Source organism: Zea mays, chromosome 2 (assembly GCF_902167145.1).
Source record: "Zea mays cultivar B73 chromosome 2, Zm-B73-REFERENCE-NAM-5.0, whole genome shotgun sequence".
In the NCBI taxonomy this organism is placed as follows: domain Eukaryota; kingdom Viridiplantae; phylum Streptophyta; class Magnoliopsida; order Poales; family Poaceae; genus Zea; species Zea mays.
Genome location: NC_050097.1, coordinates 238,811,552 through 238,832,834, shown reverse-complemented (window position 1 = coordinate 238,832,834; position 21,283 = coordinate 238,811,552). Strand labels below are relative to the sequence as shown.

The window sequence follows — 21,283 nt, the reverse complement described above, 5'->3', positions numbered from 1 at the left end:
TTCCTTCCTCCGATTCCCTCTCGTCTACCCTCTCCCCACCACTCCAGGCCGCGCGCACCACCTGTTCGGCCAAATATCCCACGCCGCTACATAAACCCGCGCGCCATTTCCCGCCTGCCTCCCCAAGCTACCCAGCTACCTACCTACCTTCCCCCTGCGCCGTCACTAGCGAACCGGCACCATGCTCCGGGCGCTCAACCCGTCCCCGTCCCAGCTCCGCGCGCGTCCGGCGTGCCGCGCCGCGCCGCGCCGGCGCCCGCGCGGGGCCTGGGCGCGCCCCCGTGCCGCGGCGGTCCCGCAGCAGCCGCCGGTGCGCCGGCCCTCCGGAGACCGGCTGCGCGCGCCGTCACGGGGCGCCGCCGCCGCCGACCAGCTGCCGGCGCCTGATGTTGGCGCGGCGGCGCCCGGGGCGCGGGGCGAGCTGGAGGCGTTCCTGGAGATTGTGCCCGCGAGGATGCGGCGCGGGCTGGCGCGGCACCAGGAGCTGCGGGACCTCGTCGAGGTCATCATGGACCTCGGCCGCCGCCCGATCGCGCGGTTCCCGTCCGGGGACTGGGCCATCTCCGACCAGCCCGTCACCGCCGATGACCTCCGCCAGGCCGTCGCCAAGGTAGCTGCACGAGGCACGAGCTGATTTAATTGATCGGCGTTACATCATGGTACTCCTACTTTTGCCGCCCCCGGATCCCCAAATAAACTACTAGATTTTCTCTGCCTGGTGGCGTCCTAGTTCCTCTGGAGCATGGATCACAGATAGTGAGATAACGGTGGCATCTTCAAATGGGGAAAAAAATTCTACAGGGGAGTCTTGTACAAGTACTTATTTACAGGAGTAACAGGACCATGCGGATACACGCCATGTGTGCCTGCGCCAGGCCTTCCTATGGCAGTGATGGATGACAACAGGATCGATCTCGCTCGGTGGTTCCGCTTCTACCACCATCTCCGCCGTGGGAAGGCCTGGGCAGCGTGTATCCGCATGGTCCTTTAAACAAGTACTTGTGCATGACTCCTATGTAGAATTTTTTTTCCTCTTCAATTGGACTAGTTGCTTTCTTAGTGGGTGAACGCTAGATCTCGATGCATGCTGTTGCTATGACTAGCACCCATCTGCTCGAAGTAGCATTAGGACGAACTATTGTGGACTCCGTTCGCCTTGTGGAGTCTCTGCTTTGCTCATTTCGAAGATTGGTGTTGGTTTGCAGGTAGGTGACTTCTCTGAGGACAACCGATCTGGGATCAATCACTCGTTGCACCGGATCAGCGCTATCCGGAACCGGAAAGCTCAAATCATAGGCCTCACTTGCCGTGTTGGTCGAGCTATATCTGGCAGTGCAGAGATGATCCGGGACCTTGTGGTGAGTGGTGGTTCAATATTGGTGATTGGACCTCCTGGAGTTGGGAAAACCACTCTGATCAGGTACATCACCTAATATCCATGTCGCTTCTCCCGATCAACAGATAGTTCCATGTAATGGAGTCAGATTCAATAGTTTGCTATTCATAATCCATAGATAAAAGGTTTTTTGATGAGTACTGTAATGTGATGCTAATGAATAATGATGCTTTTGAAAAATACAGGGAAATAGCTAGAATTTTGGCAGATGAAGGTAAGAAACGTGTGATCATAGTGGACACATCTAATGAAATAGGAGGTGATGGGGATGTACCTCACTCTGGCATTGGACGTGCTAGGAGAATGCAAGTTCCCAAAGTTACTATGCAGCACAACGTAGGTACCCAGAGTTTGTTCATTAATATGATTCAATTATTTGCTGTCGAATTCTCGAGGCTTTTCTTAAAACTTCACTCTCAAGTGTGGTGACACAAAGGAAACTTTGTTTTCTGCAGGTAATGATCGAAGCAGTTGAAAATCACATGCCGGAAGTAATTGTTATCGATGAGATTGGTACAGAACTTGAGGCAATGGCAGCTACCACTATTGCTCAGAGAGGTGTTCAACTAGTTGGAACTGCTCATGGTGTGACAATCGAGAGCATAATTAAAAATCCTTGTTTGCAAATGCTCGTTGGAGGGATTGAGGTGCAGTTTCGTCCTCTATTACTCTTTAACCAATTGATTTGCATGCTGCTGGATTTAGCAACATTCTGAAGGGGCATTAAAGTTCCACGGTCAATTACTTCGTTTTGAAGCTTCACATGTTAGATTTTACCTTGGTTTATATTTTAAGCATTGGTGACCCAGTGCACCTACTTCATATATATTTTTTTAAAATTGGATTCAATTGTGGACCCTATTAGCAATTTAACTTATATCAACTCAATCTCTTCAATATTTTGTTTGTGGAAATATTGACCTTAATTTCTTCTGTAGAGTGTGACTCTTGGTGATGAGGAAGCAAAAAAGCGGAAGGTGCAGAAAACCATTCTCGAGAGAAAAGGACCCCCAACATTTTTATGCGCTGTTGAGATGATATCGAAAACTGAATGTCGAGTTCATCACAGGTTAGATGCCACAGTGGATGCTATTCTTGCAGGTAACTTCCTAACTATTTAGTAATTATAAGCCTCCTGGGTCAGCACCTCAAGTTAGATGCCACAGTGGAGTCTGTTTCTGCACTTTTCAATTCACTTTTTTTAACCTCTCTGATACAGGGAAGCCTCCTAAGTTTGAAGCTCGCAAGATGCATAATAAGTCTACCGAGTTTGAAATGCCGTTGGTGATACCTGATAGAGAGTATGAAATAGAATCACTGCCACTCTATCAGGAAGTTATGGTCACGAGGTCATTATCATCAGATGGCAACTTCAGCGATGATTTTGCTGCATCCAGGCAAACAAAAAGCAAGAGTATGCCATCAGAAGATAATTTTGGTGATAATTTTGTTTATACAAGGAAAGCAAAAGGGAATAAACCTGTGCATGGAAAGTCTCTAGTCCAAGTATACACATACCAGGTAAGTGAAGAGATGGAAAACATGGAGTCTTGGTTTTACTTTTGTTTTAGTCCTCATTTTAGTTAGGTTACCCCAACTTGCTTGGGACTAAAAGGCTTTGTTGTTGCTGTTAGTCCTCAGTTTAGTAACCTAACACAAAAGCTGCCTTGATTTTATTTATGGTACTCAATAACAGAACACTGATTTAATTATTTTATTCTCAAACAAATCATGCAGTATTTTATTTTTGCAATTAATATATTGTAACGAAGAAACAGAATGCTCATGCCATTTCTATTTCCTTCTGCCAGATTTCAGAAGCTGATATTTTACAAGTAGCAACAATGATGGGATTTGATGATGAACTAGATGTAACAGATGACATTGGAGCAGCTGATGTGATTCTTGCATCGAGTTCTGAAATGAAGCAGAATCCTTGGATTCATAATGTTGCCAAATACCACAAGCTTCCCATATTTGTTGTCAAGGTTATCACACAATACATTGATTGTGTGCTATCTACTGCTGATTGTGCTTGCATTGACATACTTTTTTATATTGTAAATGGCAGACTAATACGATGGCTCAAATAGTTAAGGCTATCAGAATGATTGTTGGAAGGGACAACACATCATCAAGTAAGCAGCCTGAGGTTATGGAGGGAGAGATAGAGATTGAGGATGATGCTCCGAAACGTAAGCCATCTTTGGAGGAAATTGATGCCTTGGAGGTAATCACTTTTACCACATACTTGCCTCTGAAAGATAACTGAAATGATTTTATGTTTTAATTGAAATTTTGATTTGTCATTTGTTAGTAATTTGATTTCCCTTCTTGATTGAACATTATTTTCTCATTTATTTCTCCTTGAACCATTATAAAACGCTGACTACACGGATGATCTTATTCATATGAGTATATGACGATTCCATGTCAATGATGAGAACGGGTTTTTACATGCTATCATCATACTATGACTTCGGATATTCTGCCAAAACATTAAAATAATGTCTATGTATATCTGTTTCTTGTTCCACTTCATGCAAAATGGAGCTTCTAAACACCAAACTAGCGTTGATACATAACAATTATGTTGCACTCTTTACACGATGCAGGAGGCTCGTCTTGCAATCGAGTACATCGTTATTCCAGGTGGGGAGCCAGTTGAGCTCCTCCCAAGATGTTCAGAAATAGTTGCTCGGCAGCTGGAGCTCGTAGAGAGCTACCAGCTACTTGCTGAAACCTTTGGAAGTGACTCCAATTCTAGGTTACAGATTCTCCCCATGAAAATAACCAAGAGGGGTTCTAGTAAAGACAATGGAGCATCAAAGCCCACTAAACAAACCGGATCAGATTTGATCGTCAGTGAGAATGGTGGTGGCTCAAGTTTTTCTCGGCTGCCATTTCTGCCAAAGTGATCGTCTAGATCTTCTGATCACCACTGTCGAAAATGTACATCATTCCTCTCTCTTGTTGTTCATTGTACAACATTGTGCAGTGTTGTAAATAGTGTGTCGAATGTTGAAGAAGCGAAAGAGCAAAAGCTAACTGCAATTGCCTTCCATTCTTTTGCTGGAATAAAATCCGTTCATTTCTGGTGTCAGCCAGGTCAGCTCACATGCTCATGTGGAAAAAAATTGCACGCGGCCGTGCCGCACGAGGCCGCCGGTGCGGCCCGGCACCGATTAACGACGCGTGGATATTCAACGGCATCTGTATCTCATGGATAAAGCCTCGGACGTATACGCAGCTCGGCTAAGCCTCGGACGTATACGCGGCTTGGCTTACAGAACGGCTCGCTTTACCATCGTTGCTTCCATACGCTTCCATACAGATACGTATCTTGGCTTCCAAAAAACATGTCCTGCTAATCATATTGAAGCCGCCGCCGCCGCCGCCGCCACGCGTGACTGGTGGCCGCCGTCTTCCTCATTTGCCAAGTGACGGTTGCGCCATTACATATCGTAGCTTCCAAAGAACAAGTCCTGCAACGATCATATTGAAGCCGCTGCCGCTGCCACGCATGACCGGTGGCTGCTGTCTTCCTCGATTGCCAAGTGACGGTTGTGCCATGGATATTTCCTCATCCTCAGGTCTAGCAGCCAACATAGAGGCCGATCAACTCATCTGTCCACTTGATGGAGATCGTGAAGTCGTCGGGTACGAGAACGACGAGATAAATGTAGTTGCCGTGGAACATGGAGATGAAGACGCACAAGGAACTCAGGTATGGTCACCTAGATGTCTCTTTCATCGATTATTTCTCTTTGATGTAGTTTGATCATGCATAAATATGCTTACGTTTTCTTTACCCTGTACAATAGGTCGCTAATAAAATTCAACAAACTTCATTTGTTCCAGAAGTTGGAATGGCTTTTGAATCAGAGAATAGTGCTTATGAGATGTATAACAGTTATGCTGGTAAGATTGGATTTAGTATTAGAAAAGGTACAACAAAACACCGGCCAGATGGTAGTTTATATATGAAACATTTAGTTTGCAGTAATGAAGGATTTGGGAAAAGTGAGTCATCGAAGGGCATAACAAGGACAGGTTGTGGTGCTCGTGTTCAATTCAGTGTTAGTAAAGAAGGGATTTGGATAGTGCAAAAGATTATAGTAGATCATAATCATTATCTTGCTAGTCCAAATAAGAAGAAAAATTTAAGATCCCAACGACGTGTCACAGAAGCAGACAGAAAGCTAATTGGACAGATACGAGAAGCTGGGATGAGACCTGCCCAGGTGTATGAGTTCATGAAAGAATTTTATGGAGGAGCTGACAAAGTGCCATACTCGAGGATGGACTGCAACAATGAGATTGGTCGTGAGCGCAAGAAATACTTAGAATCTAATGATGCACAAACACTATGCAACTACTTGAAGAATAAGCAACGTGAGGATCCTACATTTTTCTATGCAATTGATATAGATCAGGAAGATGGACCCAATAAAGGTCGTATAGCTAATTTCTTTTGGGCAGATGGTCAGTCTATCGTGGATTATAGATGCTTTGGTGATGCTGTGTCATTTGACACCACCTTTCAAGCTAATAAGTTTGAAATGCCTTTTGCTCCAATCCTTGGTACAAATCATCACAAGCAAACCATAATTTTTGGAGCTGCACTTTTATTTGATGAAACAATTCCATCATTTGTTTGGCTCTTTGAAACTTTTTTAACAGCAATGTCAGGCAAGCATCCGAGCACAATTTTCACTGATCAAGACGCGGCCATGGCAGGTGCAATTTCTTATGTATTCCCAAACACAAGCCATCGTCTTTGTATATGGCATATTTATCTTAATGCTGCTAAACATCTCGGACATATAATTCAAAAGCATAAGGAGTTCCTACCTGCTTTTAAGAGTTGTGTCTATGAAGACAGATCAGAGTTTTGCTTCAATAAGAAGTGGATGGAGTTGTTGCAGGAGTATCACCTTGAGGAAAATGAATGGGTCTCAAACTTATATAATTTGAGGAAAAAATGGGCTATTGTATACCGTGACTCTTTTACAGCTGACATGACCTCTACCCAAAGGAGCGAAGGAATGAATAATGTCTTTAAGAGAAGATTTCGAAGAAAGCTTGGTCTTTCGGAGCTCCTTGTTGAATGTGAGAAAGTAAGTGCTAGTCTTCGCGAAAATGAGGTGAATGCAGATTTTCATTCACGTAGAAAAATCCTAGTTGCTTACAACCCAAAGTTACCTATGTTGAAGACTGCAGCTGAATCATATACAAGGAGGATGTATTTGGAGTTTGAGACAGAATTTAAAGATCAATTTTTATTAATTGGTCGGTTGTTAAGAACTGAGGGATCAATCTTAACATATATGGTTATGAATGTACAATCCGATCATGTTCTTGGAGCAACAGTTGTATTCAACATTGAAGATTTGGCTGTCACATGTTCTTGCAGAAAATATGAATCCATAGGTAAAATCTGATCATGATTTGTAATATATTTTCTAAATACAAACTGTTGAATAACAACATCCATATATTGCAGGTATATTATGCAAGCATGCCCTGAAAGTCTTCAACATAAATGATGTTTTTGTTTTGCCATCACAATATATACTGAATAGATGGACAAAATATGCAAAACGTGAAATTTCTGTTAATAAACAAGGAACAGAGAATGAAAATTTGACAACCCAAGCAGCACGTATCTCACGGAAGGCGACATCTATTGCATTGAAGTGTTCACTATCAAAAGAGCTTCTTGATGATTTGGAGAAAGCCATAGATAAGCTGGACCTGGACGCAGATAATTCTATATGCAAGGTGCAAGAAAAAGCTAATGAGGTTCCTACAGTTTTTACTGAGTGCTGTACAGATACAATAACAGGTAAAATATCATTTAGAGCTCCCCCTGTGGTAAAAGGCCCAAAAAATAAACGATCAACCACATCGCTTGAAAAGAGAAAAGGGAAGAAAAAAAGTGGTAACAAGAAAGGTATTGATTCTACCAAGCTTCTTGATGATTTTTCCACTATGTAGTGTTCCATTTAATTTCTTATCTGTTATAACTTGTATTCTTGATTACAGGAGATGCTCAAAATAGTACAACTGAAAACAGCCATGAAGCCTCTGATATGTTTGTTCATCCTTCAACTGTGGCAATTCCAACGATCCAGGGTGGTTATGTTAATGCCACAATGCCACACTTTAATATGTATTTGAGTTCTTCAGAAATGGATGCTCAGGGTGTACAAGGAGGATACACAAGTCTTTTACTTGGAGTTGATCAAGGTGCTGCTTCAGTAGTTAAGAAGTTGCAGTTTGATGGATTGCCAAATAACGAGAATATCTGACAATCTAGATTTCAGACCGAAAAGACTACCAACTGGAAGAGAAGGAAAAGAGCATCGGCAGATGCTAGCTCATGCGAGTGTGCACAGGGACACTTGAGTACAATCAGTAGTAGCATACTTGGAAAATTTAAGTTCACGTGTAGAAAATTCTACTAGTAACTTTGTAATAATGGAGTACGAGCTGGCCGGTTCATTCAAAGCTGACAATCCCAGTTCAATGTCATTAAATATTGCAATTGCAGTTCGAAATGATTTGTCTCAGAACATTCATGTTTATTCAGTATAATATCATTGTTTATTCCATTGCACAAAAGCACAAACAGACAGGTAAATACAAAGCTCTTTTACAGGCACAATTTCACCTAATGAGCTCAATATTGCAAGACAGAGTTATGCTCTGTACTTCATAACAATCACAGACACACACTTCTGCTCTTGACTGCTCTTTGTACCTGCAAGAAGTTCAGGAACACTAGATTGAAATTTTGACTGCATAAGACAGTTCTGAGTACCCATCTCTTGACTGCATTCTGCCAAGCTTGTGACCACATGTGCATTTTGTCGAACACCAGACAGACGCGAGGTAAGGCACGTGCCCGGGGAGAATGAATCAGCTCCAAAATAGCTGTAGCATCCTTGCCAAAGGCTTAGGTTGCTGCCTAGGAACAGCTTGTCCAGATTGTCCTCCTCCGGGAATAGGCTCCAAAGTAGACGAACACGGACGTGGCGAGGCAGCCGCCGCTCCACGAGGGCGCCGGATGTCCATGCACGCGGCCGGGTCCTTGGCCTCGTAGGCGTGGAGGAGGGGCTGCTGCAGCAGGCCCCGTAGCGCGGCCAGCGAGCCGTCGGGAGGGCCGCGCGACGCCGCCTCACCATCTGCTAGGCACGCACCTAAAGCAGAAGCGAACAGAACGGAGTAGAGCCGAGCCGATCATGTCGTATGTATTTCGAGCCGTCTGGAAGGGTGATTGTCGTGGGAGCGTTAGATACGCAAGAGCTCCACGCGGCAGGCATCGACATCAGGAGCGCACGGTGGTGGCTTTACGGCCCTGCCGCGTAGAATTTTTTTCCGCTCATGTTGCGCAGTGTCTGAAATTCTGAATCTATCTGTTATGTTTGTTTTGATTTGGCATCCACTCTATTGCTTCCCAGCCAGAGCTAGTTTGGGTACTCTAGTAATGAGTGGAATTGGAGTGGATTGAGGTGTATTGAGAGAGTATTTGATCTATTAGGGATTTACACTCTCTCCAATCCCTCCAAAACACTCTAATCCCAAAGTATCCAAACTAGGCCCCAAGGGGCAATTAAATACTTTGGATCACAAATATAAGCCAGTCTAGGTTTGTGGTAAGTCAAACCTTTTAAACTTTGATTAGCAATGTCTATAAAGCTATATCAATATCAATTTTTAAAAAAGTATATGGTGTGAAAATATTGGTCATAATTAATCTAATAATGTCAATCTTGTGTTGTTTATTTAAAAAATTTATGATATCATAATGGTATGAATTCAAAAAAGTTAATTAAACTTTGGACGAACCTACAAGAACTTATATTGATTAATAGAAGTCATTGTGCATTTATGTTATTTTGTACCTTGCTCGGTCCTAGCGCTAAGTATCGAGCATAACCTAAATTTGTAGTGTTCTCATTCTTTTTTTAGTATGGGATTATGCCTTTTTAGAGCATCTCCAACAATGCCTCAAACTAATGCCTCAAATCGAAATATAGGGCTCTACACAAGAAAAATCACTCCAACAATGCCTCAATTTAACAAATTTTATCAAAAAATTATAGGGCACCCTCTCAAGTGCCTCAAATATACTACACCGTAGTGGGCTGCCCTATAATCTAGATTTGGGGCTTTACTGTTGGAGCGGGGTGTTTTGTTGGTGCCCTAAATTCTATAAAATTTACTTATTTTTAAATTATAAAGCATTTTTATAGGTCACGTTGTTGGAGATGCTCTTAGTTCAGCGTTCTCAAGCAAAATTTCCTATTTGTACTATCACGTTTTTTAATGGTGATGGCTGGTTTTATTTTATTGTATGTGAGAATCAAAGAGAAAATTGGATTTTTGGGACCCCAAATAATATCACTCTTACCATCCTCGTAAAAATAGGTCTCGAAACATGTCACACTTAATTTTAATATCATTTTAGACATTTTTATCTTTTTTACCCTTCTACTCTTTTTGCATGTATATGTATACATAAAAGGGTAAAAATGTTCAAACGGTATTGAAATCAAGTCTGATATGTTTTTAGTCTTATTTTTTTGTAGAATTATTTTTTGAGATGTAGATTATTTACATAGATATTCATGAACTTTTAGTTTCCTTTGTGTATTTTTAAGAGTATTTTATGTTTTTTCTGTTAATCATGAAGCCAAAGAGAATTATTTTTTAGTATAGACAACAAATAAAAGATTAAGTTTAATTCCATGTAAATAAGAGATCATAATTATAATAAATCACACAATGCAATGCAAATGACATATTAAGTTTAATTCCATAAGTTAATTATGTGAGGGTCCGAGCCGCTCTTGACCGTGAGCATAACTGATATATCAGTTTTACACTATCCAGATGTTGCACATCTTTACTCACAAAGACATGTTTCTCGTTTAGCTAGGGTTTGCAAGACCTTTAGACACTCCCAAGATAAATGACTAGGGATCCAATGCGAGTCCTTTATAAAGTTCTACTAGATGAGAGAACCCGCTACGGATTCTGGGCCGAAGGCGATATAGGAATCTCTCGTCCGAAAAGCTTTACAGACAGTTTAACCCGAGTACCTCCCTATACCTGTACTCCTCCACCCCGCTCGCCACTTTTGGGAAAGGATTAAGCCAAACTAGCTTTCCTAATTATTCAACCAAGTACGTCACATTCCACCCTTGTGATAGCACTGTTTTCCCGTGTGGTTCTTCATGTTCTTTTAACACAATAATCTTATCATGAACAATAATTCAACCAACAATAATAATGGAACATGATCATAATTCATATATAATATTAACCCAAAAACCAGGTAGGGCAATAACAAGTCTATCCAATAGTTCATTTGTTTTCAAGGTGTAGGGTGAACAAAACTAGGGTAACTTATTAGGTCACATCCAATTAACCTGAGCATATCACAGTGATTAACATGATATTATTAGGTAAAAAAGAGTGATAAAGGGCATAACTTGCCTTTTTTGTGCAACTCCAGGTACTTCTTAATTTAGTCTTCAGGTTACCCGTGACCTCGCTGCTACACGTAGCAATACATACAAATAGACAAGAAGTACATAAAAATAAAATTACATCAAACATGAGAAAACAACTGTGTAATAATATTTCATGCGTCGCTACGAGGTCGAAGGTTCGAGGAATACTAAAATATGAGTTATGATTGTGAACATATAATTTTTGAAAGATATACATGATTAAACAATAACACAAGGTTCAATGTTGATTATAATTCATATGATAAAGATATTCTAAAATAACTATCTTAATCTTAATCTAGGTTATAACTTGATTAGAGATATTATTTTAGTTAAGTTATGGATTGGAGTAAAATATTATATTAACCTTAGATTATAAAAGATAACATAGGTTAATAAAATATATAATTATATAAAAATATATGACATAGTACAAATAATATTTTTACTGTGTAGACAATTTTATTACGAGGCTAACGCAACTGGAACAGGTTAAATCGTCGCCAAAAGGAGTAAGTTATGGACTATACAAGTTTCCATGGTATTTGGTATTAATTTTATACCTAGAAATAACCTACCGGGCTGATTCGCAAAGTCTTAATTTACTTTTATTTATTTTGATTGATTTTAAGGACGGCGGGTTGGTTTTAACAAAGAACATAGCTCTTTTGGAAAATGCCCTGCCTATTATTCCCACTAGAGATGTTAATATAGAATTCCCCACCAGGGATTAACTCCCCGGACCCGTACTCATGAGCACAGACCCGCTCCCATCCCTGAACCGAAAATCTTCCCATAACCATCCCCGACCGGGTACCAAATACCCATGGGGACCCGTATCCGACCCGACTATTCAACATTTCAGAATTTCAGCATATGGACACAACACAATTCAACATTTTAGCATGCATATTTTGTAGTTTCATTAACATACTAATGGAAAATAAATAGTGTCTTCTAGTACCACATGTCCACATATCACAAATATAGTCAAACAGTAGATAGAAATATCTCTTAGTACATATTTTATCATTGAAGCCTGGATGTTGTAGTAAATCGGGTAAAACAGCCGCATGGGTAATCGGGTTCGGATTTAGCCCTCCCAAACCTGTATCCGCCACACCCGATAGGGAAAGGATTTCTCCTAAATCTATATCCATGGGGATCAATTTTAACCCATACCCTAACCCTAATAGAGGAATTCCCGACAGGTAATCGGGTTTCAGGACCCCATTGACATCTCTAATTCCCGCGCCTTTACCGTATCCGTTCGATCGAGAATCAATGGCTCCGATTAAAACAAGTCCCATCCGAACCGGTACGTTGTTGTTAGGGATGAAAACAATTTCGGATTTTTTTCCAGTTTTTCGAAAATCGTTTTCGATTTTTTTATCCGACTCACTGATAACGGTCTTTTTCGAAAACAAATTTGGTATCAGTATTGTATTTTAGAATCGATTTCGAAATCATTTTATAGTATTACCAATTTGATTATCGATTTTAATCAGAATTTACCGAATTTAAGTCTCAGGTCCGGCTCGGCTCCTTCCCGATGGAACAACATGTGATCCATTTGTAGCTGATGAAACCGTTATCGTTGGGATCCACATCCGACATAAAGAAGTAGCAAGTAAAAAAATGTGCTATAAGTTATAAATTAGAAAATAGTATATTAATCTATAAAATTAATTTTCATTTTACATCTTATAAATTTGAAGTAGTCTTATATATAAACTTTTAAAAGTGGTGTAATATTATATTTTAAAATAATAGTCTACTCCGTTTCTGATTTCTCGAAATAAAGAAAACAAACGGGACCTAAATAATTTGTGTGCCGCAGTCACTGGTAAATTAACCCTGGGTCACCTCGATCTCTTCCGCCCCGCTGTTGCAAGATAGCACCACGTCGCCGGAAAACACAGTGACCGTCAGATCGGACAAGCAAGCGACGTCGTCCGTTCGATTGCGAATCGATGGGGGTCACCTCGTACTTGCGACTTGCAAACGCGCTCAGATTTTCCCTACGCGGCTACGCCCGCGAGCTCTTCCACTCTCAGCTCCCGTCCCGAAGCCGCACCCCCGCCAGCGGCGGCGCTCCCGCTCCCGCTCCTCCCTGCTCGGCGATTCGGCGCGGCGCCGCCACGCCTCCACCTCACGCGGCCCCGCCCTCTCGGCGCTGCTCTCTGGCCCCTGGCGGCACGCCCTTCCCTCCTCCGTTCCTCAGCCGCAAGGCGCCAAGCGGGCGGCCCTGCGTGCGCGGGCGCGGGCGCGGACCCTCCGAGGCAGCCAGACGCGGCGGCCACCGCGGATCAAGAGCGCGAGTGCCGTTCACCAGCGAGGTGGCGCGGAGAGCCGAGAGCACCAGCACAGATATAACAAGGCAGCAGCCGCCGCCGCCGCCGCCCGCCGTAACCAGGTGCCACCGGCGTGGGCGTGACCCACCACGAGGCGGTGCTGGCAACACCCGACCGTAGCGCGGCATCTCCGTCCTCGTCGTCAATCCCTGCGGGTGTGCAACAGTAGCGGTAAGGTTCCTTACTGGTTCCATGTTCTTGGTCCCCTTTCCTACCTAATGCAGTGCAGCCTTGGTGTTTGATGAAATGTGCGTGTCTGCGGTTTCACATTTAGGTCATTTACGCACCACGATGCTATTCCTGTGTTTTACAATAGTCTATTCAATTATCACTAGAAATGTGTGCCAAATAATTAGAGTAAAGTGCATTTCCGGTCGAACTTGTGCGACTGTGTAACCCGGTCCATAAGCTTTTAAAGTGATCTGTTTGGGTCTATGTTACGTCCAAAGGGATCCAAACAGACCCGATAAGAGGTCTTCTTCTTTATCGAGCCAACACGGGGAGGGACATGCGTTTGAGAGGAGCTTGCTAGCGACAACCAGCAGCTTCTTGGGCCCCACGCCAGAGCTGATCCTGTTCCTCCGCCTAGTGATCACATGGCGCCTCTGGCCATCAGCGATCACGGCGACGATGTGACGCAAAGTGGGTTCCATCGCGTCACCTGCACGACTCCTCCGATCAGGCGGAGAAAGAAAGCGAGCTCTTGATGTGGTCTTGTTCGTAGCAACAACAGCTCCACTGCTCCTTGCATCGCCTGCTGTTGTTTATCCACATAAGGACGGAGCAGCGGGCGCTCCGACAGAGGCACCTGCACGTGCTGATGCTTTCCCTGCTCCCCGCCTTCGCTGTCGTCTTCCTGCTCTTGCTGTCGAGGCCATGCACGCGTGACATGAGATTGTTCCTCACCTATTTGTGCCAACAACTCGTGCCATCTCTGCTCGGAAGCGGGCCGCGGCCACGGTGGAGAATGCTGAGGAGGCGGCCACCACCCCCACTGGCGGTGAGCCGTCGGTGCTCGACCTGCTGGAGCTGGCCATCGATTGCATTCTCGAGAAGTTGTGGCCGGCGGAGCTGCGAAGCATGGCCGCCATCTCCGGCTCCATGCACGAGCGCTGCCGTGGCGACCACCTCTGGGAGCGCCACATGACCAATAGATGGGGCCGTGTCCTGGGCCGCATCGCCAGGGACGAATGGAGGACGCACCTGGCGTCCACCAGCGAGTCCCGCGCCGCAGGCTCTGTCTCGGGCGGCGGCAAGCGCCAGAGTTGGCTCGCCACGTCGTGGGGTGATTGTCGCCGGCAAGCTCCTCTCGGACGCGTGCCCACCCCCGTGTCGGCTCGAGGAAGAAGACCTCTTACCGGGTCCGTTTGGGCGTAACAGAGACCCAAACAAGATTAAACTTTTAAGAGACACTTTAAAAGTTTATGGACCGGGTTGACACAATACACAACCGCACAAGTTTAAGGACCGGAAATGCACTCCACTCAAATAATTATGCAAATTACAAATGATAATTTACTTGAACCTCAAGAACAGACATCTGTTGCAAAATAAATATTCAGTGTCACTAATCAATGTAGCGTTCACACTTTTCTAGAATAGCTTGTTATGCATAAGTGATGATTACTTCATCCCGTCCCAGTGTTCTGGATTGAATTACAAATACAAAGTTAATCTCAGTTCCAATCCTTTTTTATCCTAATTTTGTGTCTGATGTTCTGATGAATTTGTTTGTGCTCTACATAGTCCTACAGTCTTGCCAAAATGACAAAGCGATGGGTTACTAGAAAATGGGGTTATAGAATATAACTTGCTGGGGGTACTGGTGGCACTGTAATTGATTGGCTATTTTATGTTTTTTTTACCACTCCTTGTCTGTGATGAGGTCGACTGCTGTACATGCAGATGACTAGGTGGGATGAAATTTTGACTCTTCCAGTTCAGAACCCACCATCATTGGAGTTCTCAGCAGCGGATATCTCGTGGTCAATGGTGGAGGGCTGGAGGGATTCTATGGATAGGCTTGCGCTGATTCCATATTCTAGGGTGAATGACTTTGTCAGAGGAGAGTCGAACAACAAAGATTGTCCATCAAGATTTCATGTTGAAGCACGGAGAAGGCGTCCTCCGACAATGAACTGCAAGCCCAAAGTTGATGGGATACTTGAGTATATTCTGTAAGCAATTTGAAGCATTACCTGTGTTTTTCATCAGACATGACCCTAGGCTGTAGGTTGTTTAGTTGTCTCACCTCTTCAAATGATTATATTAGTGCAGTACTGCAGTTCCTTGTTCCAGATGTTAAAATTCAGAGTGCAATTTTGGACGTGATGGCTCTATTCTATGCAGGTATTGGTGTTCTTTTGGTCCAGATGATTATAGGAAGGGTGGTAATGTACGGCCTAGCAGGCCCATCGCGGAAAAGAGAAAAACACCTGCTGGCCGCCCTAATACAAAGAGGGGATGTGTGTGCCATTTTATTGTGAAGCGCTTGATTGTTGAACCATCTGTGGCTCTTGTGATATATAACCACAATAAGCATGTAGATAAGAAAGGCATGCCATGCCATGGTTCTATGGACAAGATGGCTGTAGGGACAAAGGCAATGTTTGCACCATACATATCTGATGAGTTGCGTCTTCAAGTTATGTCTTTGCTCTATGTTGGCATTCCAGTGGAGACCATAATGCAGAGGCATACTGAAATGGTTGAAAAGCAAGGAGGTCCATCAAACAGGGACGATCTTCTTACTCATAGATATGTTAGGAGACTGGAAAGGAAAATACGTCGTTCTGTTTATGAGCTTGATGATGATGACGCTATTAGTATTGGCTTATGGGTTGAAAATAACCAGGATTGTGTGTTCTTCTATGAAGATTTTTCGGATACAGACACCTTTGTCTTGGGCATCCAGACAGATTGGCAGCTACAGCAAATGATTCAGTTTGGCAGCCATAGTTTAATGGCTTCTGATTCAAAGTTTGGAACAAACAAGCTAAAGGTTTGTCAATGATTCTTCTGTTAATATTTGTTCCAATAGTAGTTTAAAATTTACTCATTCCAGTGTAGCATTCTCATTCACTATTTTGCAGTATCCTGTACATAGCATCCTTGTTTTCGATCAGCACAAAAATGCAATTCCTGTTGCGTGGATTATAACCCCCAATTTTGCACATGGTGAAATATATAAATGGGTGGGTGCTCTTTATGATCGAGCGCATACAAAAGATCCTACTTGGCAATTGGGTGGCTTCATTATTGATGGTCCCTTGACTGACGTTCGCACAATAAGGTAGTGAATAGCTTTTTTAAACTTCATTTTGCCTTTTCCCTGTGCTGCATTGCCTGACCATATAACATGTTTAACAGAGAAGTATTCCATTGCCCTGTGCTGATCAGTTTATGGCGTATCCGGCATGCTTGGCATAAAAATTTGGTTAACAAATGTTCAGACATTGAGAAGCGATCGACAATGGCCAAACGTCTTGGAGATGCAATTTCTATTATATGCAGAGGAACTGGTGATGTTGAATTATTTGAAGCCTTTCTGCAAGATTTTGTTGAGTGTGCTGGGTTTCTTGACTACTTCAAAGCTGTATGGCTTCCAAGACTTGGTCAGTTCATGTGCCTTTCATGTATCATATTTTGCTTCTCTATCTCTGGTTTTTTACTGTAGTTGCCAAAGGGTTTTAGTTATACCTTTTCTTAAGAAGTAATGTGTTAAGTTATTTGGTGAGGTTTCTTGATTGCTGTCAGATCCTCTACTGCTGAGTGCTGATTGTTAAATATCTTCCAGGGGCATGGATAACTGTCTTAAAGGCCACGGCATTGGCTAGTGCACAGGTAGCTTCAGCAATAGAGAGTTACCATCACCTGCTAAAACTTCGGCTGCTGAATGAGGCAGATGAAAGTGTCTACTGGCGTGCTGATTGGTTGGTCGATAAGTTGGGTACAAAGGTCCATTCTTACTACTGGCTGGATGAATTCTCAGGAAAGAACAGTTTTTCGCGTTACTGGAGGAGTGAGTGGAGTAGTGGCCCAAACCCATGGTGCCAGGGAATGCAGATTCCAGATTCCGATGTCGTCATTGAAGGCAATTATGCCAGTGTGGTCAGCCAGAAGAACAAGGAGAAGTCCCATGTCGTACTGAATCCAGGTTCTGAGTTTGCGTTGTGCGATTGTAGCTGGTCAATGAAGGGGAACCTTTGCAAACATGTAATAAAGTCGGCAAAGGTCTGCCGTGACAGGGGATTGGCACTGCCATCGTTGGCCATGTTCCACTATTACCAGGCATTGGCAAATCTTGTTCATTGTCCACCCAGTGATACTTTGATTAGTGACCATGCAATGGCTCTGGCAGTTTCTGTTAAAACACAGCTAGATGCAGTGTTGTGCGCTGTTAATGGAAGTTCTTCAATTAGGCCAGGTTTCCAGGATCCACAGTCAACGAGTAAGACAAGAGAAGCTGAAATTGAGGAAGCCAACTCTGAGAATGGTGTGTGCACAAGTCAACCCCAGCCTGGTGCTGGTGATGATGAGGATCAGGCCATTCGGACTGGCAAGAGAAGAAAGTTAGGGGACGCTTCTGGTGACACTGAAGATGGTTCCATATATCAGGACAGTCTGGCTCGCAAGAAATGCAAGTCAGGGGAAGCTTCCGGTGACGATGAAGAGGCCTCCACAGAAGAGGGCAGTCGGGCTTGTGAAAGTAGGAAGCCAGGAGAAGCTTCTACTAACAATGAAGAGGTTTCCATAGGCCAGGGCAGTAGAGATCATGAGAAAAGAAAGTCGGGAGAACCTCCTGGCAATGAAGGAACTTCAGCAACGCAAGCTACGGAACCTTCTGAGACTGAAACCAGCCAAGCAACCAATGGACTGGTTAGGTCCCTCCTCCCCTCTTCGGAATGCACCTAGAACGCCTTGCGGGTCTTGTAAATTCCTAGTTGGATTAGTCAACTGATGAATTAAACAGCAGCTGAGCTTAAAAAAAACTAGTAGCTGCGTCTGTTAAGTGTGAACGGAAGCATAAATCAGTTCATTTATCATTATGAATGGGGGGGGGGGGGGGGGGGTCGTGTGCATTATGCAGGACAACAATTGCAAGTCCCAGTTTAACTGTTTGGCACGATGTTCAAAATCTAATGATCCCATGTTCTTTTTTTTGGTAAATGAAGCAATACCATATCATATGGTTACCTAAACCTACCGAATTAAGGTACTGTTTTGCTGTATATAGCATTCACACTTCTCTAGAATAGCTTGTTATGCATAAGTGATTACTACTTATTATTACTTCCTCCCGTCCCTGTGTTCTGGATTGAACTAGAGATACAAAGTTAATCTCAGTTCCTATGCTTTTTTTATCCTAATTTTGTATCTCTGATGTTCGGATGAATTTGTTTGTGATGTTCAAATACAGTAACTTAAATGGCTTGGCACGGCTTTGATCAGCACATCTGTAGAAAAAAACTGTAATAAAGTAATAACAGTGTGGAAATGTGAATTTATTTCAATTGAGGTTGAAAGTGTGATTTTGATTTAACTGTAGAATCTGGAAGCTTTGGGTACGATATATAGATGGGTTAACCTGATTTGTTTTGTGTTCATCAATAACCACATGTGAATAGTAATGTTACTGTCGTGGCTGCTCTATTCCATTAACTGAACAAGGCATAAAAATATATGCATCATTGTGGGCTTGTGGCTTCTCTGTTCGCATGTAAAAACCACTATATATTCTACATGCTAATAATTCATCAATGTAGATACTTATCTTTAAATAAACACATCTTGTAGTATTGCCTCATAAGGCCTCTAGTTATTCTTAGACATGGTGCTGTATTTTCTTCCAAAACCAGACACCAGCACGACACGCCAATCTAAACCAAACTAGCTAGTTTGGTAACCCCATTTTTTTCAAGGAATTTTTATTTTTTCAAGGAAAATTAATTTATTTTTCTTTGAAAAAATAGGAATCTCTTAAGAAAATGCAGTTCCCAAATTAGACCTAATACTAAAAAAACTGTTAACAGGAAATGTACAATTCTCGACTGCTGCACTTCCATCGAGAGGGAACAGGGAATCACTAAGTTCTACACTCCAAATTTCACTCATCATCTCTACTCCGGTTAAGGTGGACCTCACAATCAATCAAAAATCAATTTACTGCCCTTTTCCCCTACCCAAATTATTTCACCTATAGCACTCGGCAAAGGACAAAGATCTAGGCAACGGTATAGCTTCTTTGCCGAGTGCGGTGGCTCTGGCACTCGTCAAAGAGGCACGCTTTGCCGAGTGCCACACAGACCACTCGATAAAGAACCTGACAAAGGGACCCGCTGACGGATTCTTTGCCGAGTGCTGGCCGGCAGACACTCAGCAAAGAGTAACTTCTTTGCCGAGTGTTCTAAGTGGCACTCGGCAACGAGTAGCTTCTTTGCTGAGTGTCACCTAGAACGCTCGGCAAAGACGCCGTCTCCGTCACCCCGGCGTCGTGACGACGACTTTTCTTTGCCGAGTACTGTCTGGCACTCGGCAAAGTCTGTGCCGAGTGCCCGAGAAAAGTACTCGACAAAGAAAGCTTTGCCGATGTACTGTTCGTCGAGCCCTCTTTACCGAGTGCGACACTCGGCAAAAACTTTGCCGAGTGTTTTTCAGTCTTTGCCGAGTGCTTCAGACACTCGGCAAAGAGTAACTTCTTTGCCGAGTGTTCTAGGTGGCACTCGGCAACGAGTAGCTTCTTTGCCGAGTGTCACATAGAACACTCGGCAAAGACGCCGTCTCCGTCACCCCGGCGCCGTGACGACGACTTTTCTTTGCCGAGTACCGTCTGCACTCGGCAAAGTCTGTGTCGAGTGCCCGAGAAAAAGTACTAGACAAAGAAAGCTTTGCCGATGTACTGTTCGTCGAGCCCTCTTTACCGAGTGCGACACTCGGCAAATACTTTGCCGAGTGCTTCAGACACTCGGCAAAGAGTAACTTCTTTGCCGAGTGTTCTAGGTGGCACTCGGCAACGAGTAGCTTCTTTGTCGAGTATCACCTAGAACACTCGGCAAAGACGCCGTCTCCGTCACCCCGGTGCCGTGACGACGACTTTTCTTTGCCGAGTACCGTCTGGCACTCGGCAAAGTCTGTGCCGAGTGCCCGAGAAAAAGTACTCGGCAAAGAAAGCTTTGCCGATGTACTGTTCGTCGATCCCTCTTTACCGAGTGCGACACTCGGCAAATACTTTGCCGAGTGTTTTTCAGTCTTTGCCGAGTGCTTCAGACACTCGGCAAAGAGTAACTTCTTTGCCGAGTGTTCTAGGTGGCACTCGGCAACGAGTAGCTTCTTTGCCGAGTATCACCTAGAACACTCGGCAAAGACGCCGTCTCCGTCACCCCGGCGCCGTGACGACGACTTTTCTTTGCCGAGTACCGTCTGGCACTCGGCAAAGATTGTGCCGAGTGCCCGAGAAAAAGTACTCGGCAAAGAAGGCTTTGCCGATGTACTGTTCACCGAGCCCTCTTTGTCGAGTGCGACACTCGGCAAAGACTTTGCCGAGTGCTTCAGACACTCGACAAAGCGGCCGATTCTGGTAGTGGTCCGAGTATGGTGTAGTGGAGAACAATATAAGTTATGACATCAAATTTTATTTGAACTTTGTTTGGATACTCCATTATTGATCCCAATCCATGTGTGTTTAAGTGGATTTTGTCATGTAAATTAGTTTAAGTTACACTTCAATCTACCTCAATACATGTGGATTGAGCTCAATACTAGAATACCTAAACTAGGCCTTAGGGGATGGCCGAGGGAGCACAGACGAGAAAGCAGAAAAGTGCCCAGACAAGAGCAGATTCACACAAGGAAGAACGACGAGGAAGAAGATTGGACACAACATTAAGTACTAGTTTGGCAACCCAATTTTTTCAATGGATTTCCATTTTTTAAGAGAAATTAATTTATTTTCTCTTGGGAAAATAGGAATTCTTTGAAAAAAATAGAGTTATTAAATTAGCCGTAAACAG

At 43.5% G+C, this 21,283-nt stretch overlaps 3 protein-coding genes across 3 annotated transcripts; all 3 read left to right on the top strand.

The window, feature by feature from the left end:
• The first annotated feature begins 17 nt into the window (after window positions 1-17).
• On the top strand, window positions 18-4,498 carry LOC100501605 (uncharacterized). Its single transcript, NM_001368226.1, has 9 exons — window positions 18-610; window positions 1,206-1,420; window positions 1,582-1,732; window positions 1,852-2,043; window positions 2,335-2,497; window positions 2,616-2,917; window positions 3,208-3,384; window positions 3,468-3,626; window positions 4,012-4,498. Exons 1-9 carry the CDS (start codon window positions 182-184, stop codon window positions 4,312-4,314), a joined length of 2,091 nt encoding a protein of 696 aa, NP_001355155.1. The 5' UTR covers window positions 18-181; the 3' UTR covers window positions 4,315-4,498.
• A 12-nt stretch (window positions 4,499-4,510) lies between these two features.
• Window positions 4,511-7,951, top strand: LOC103648234 (protein FAR1-RELATED SEQUENCE 5-like). Its single transcript, XM_008672726.3, has 4 exons — window positions 4,511-5,123; window positions 5,221-6,829; window positions 6,903-7,352; window positions 7,445-7,951. Exons 1-4 carry the CDS (start codon window positions 4,920-4,922, stop codon window positions 7,708-7,710), a joined length of 2,529 nt encoding a protein of 842 aa, XP_008670948.1. The 5' UTR covers window positions 4,511-4,919; the 3' UTR covers window positions 7,711-7,951.
• A 4,821-nt stretch (window positions 7,952-12,772) lies between these two features.
• Window positions 12,773-18,816, top strand: LOC103648233 (zinc ion binding). The gene is made up of 6 exons (XM_008672725.3): window positions 12,773-13,445; window positions 15,180-15,451; window positions 15,624-16,275; window positions 16,367-16,566; window positions 16,644-16,888; window positions 17,071-18,816. The coding sequence occupies exons 2-6, from the start codon at window positions 15,180-15,182 to the stop codon at window positions 18,186-18,188; spliced, it is 2,487 nt and encodes an 828-aa protein (XP_008670947.1). The 5' UTR covers window positions 12,773-13,445; the 3' UTR covers window positions 18,189-18,816.
• The last annotated feature ends 2,467 nt before the right edge of the window (window positions 18,817-21,283 follow it).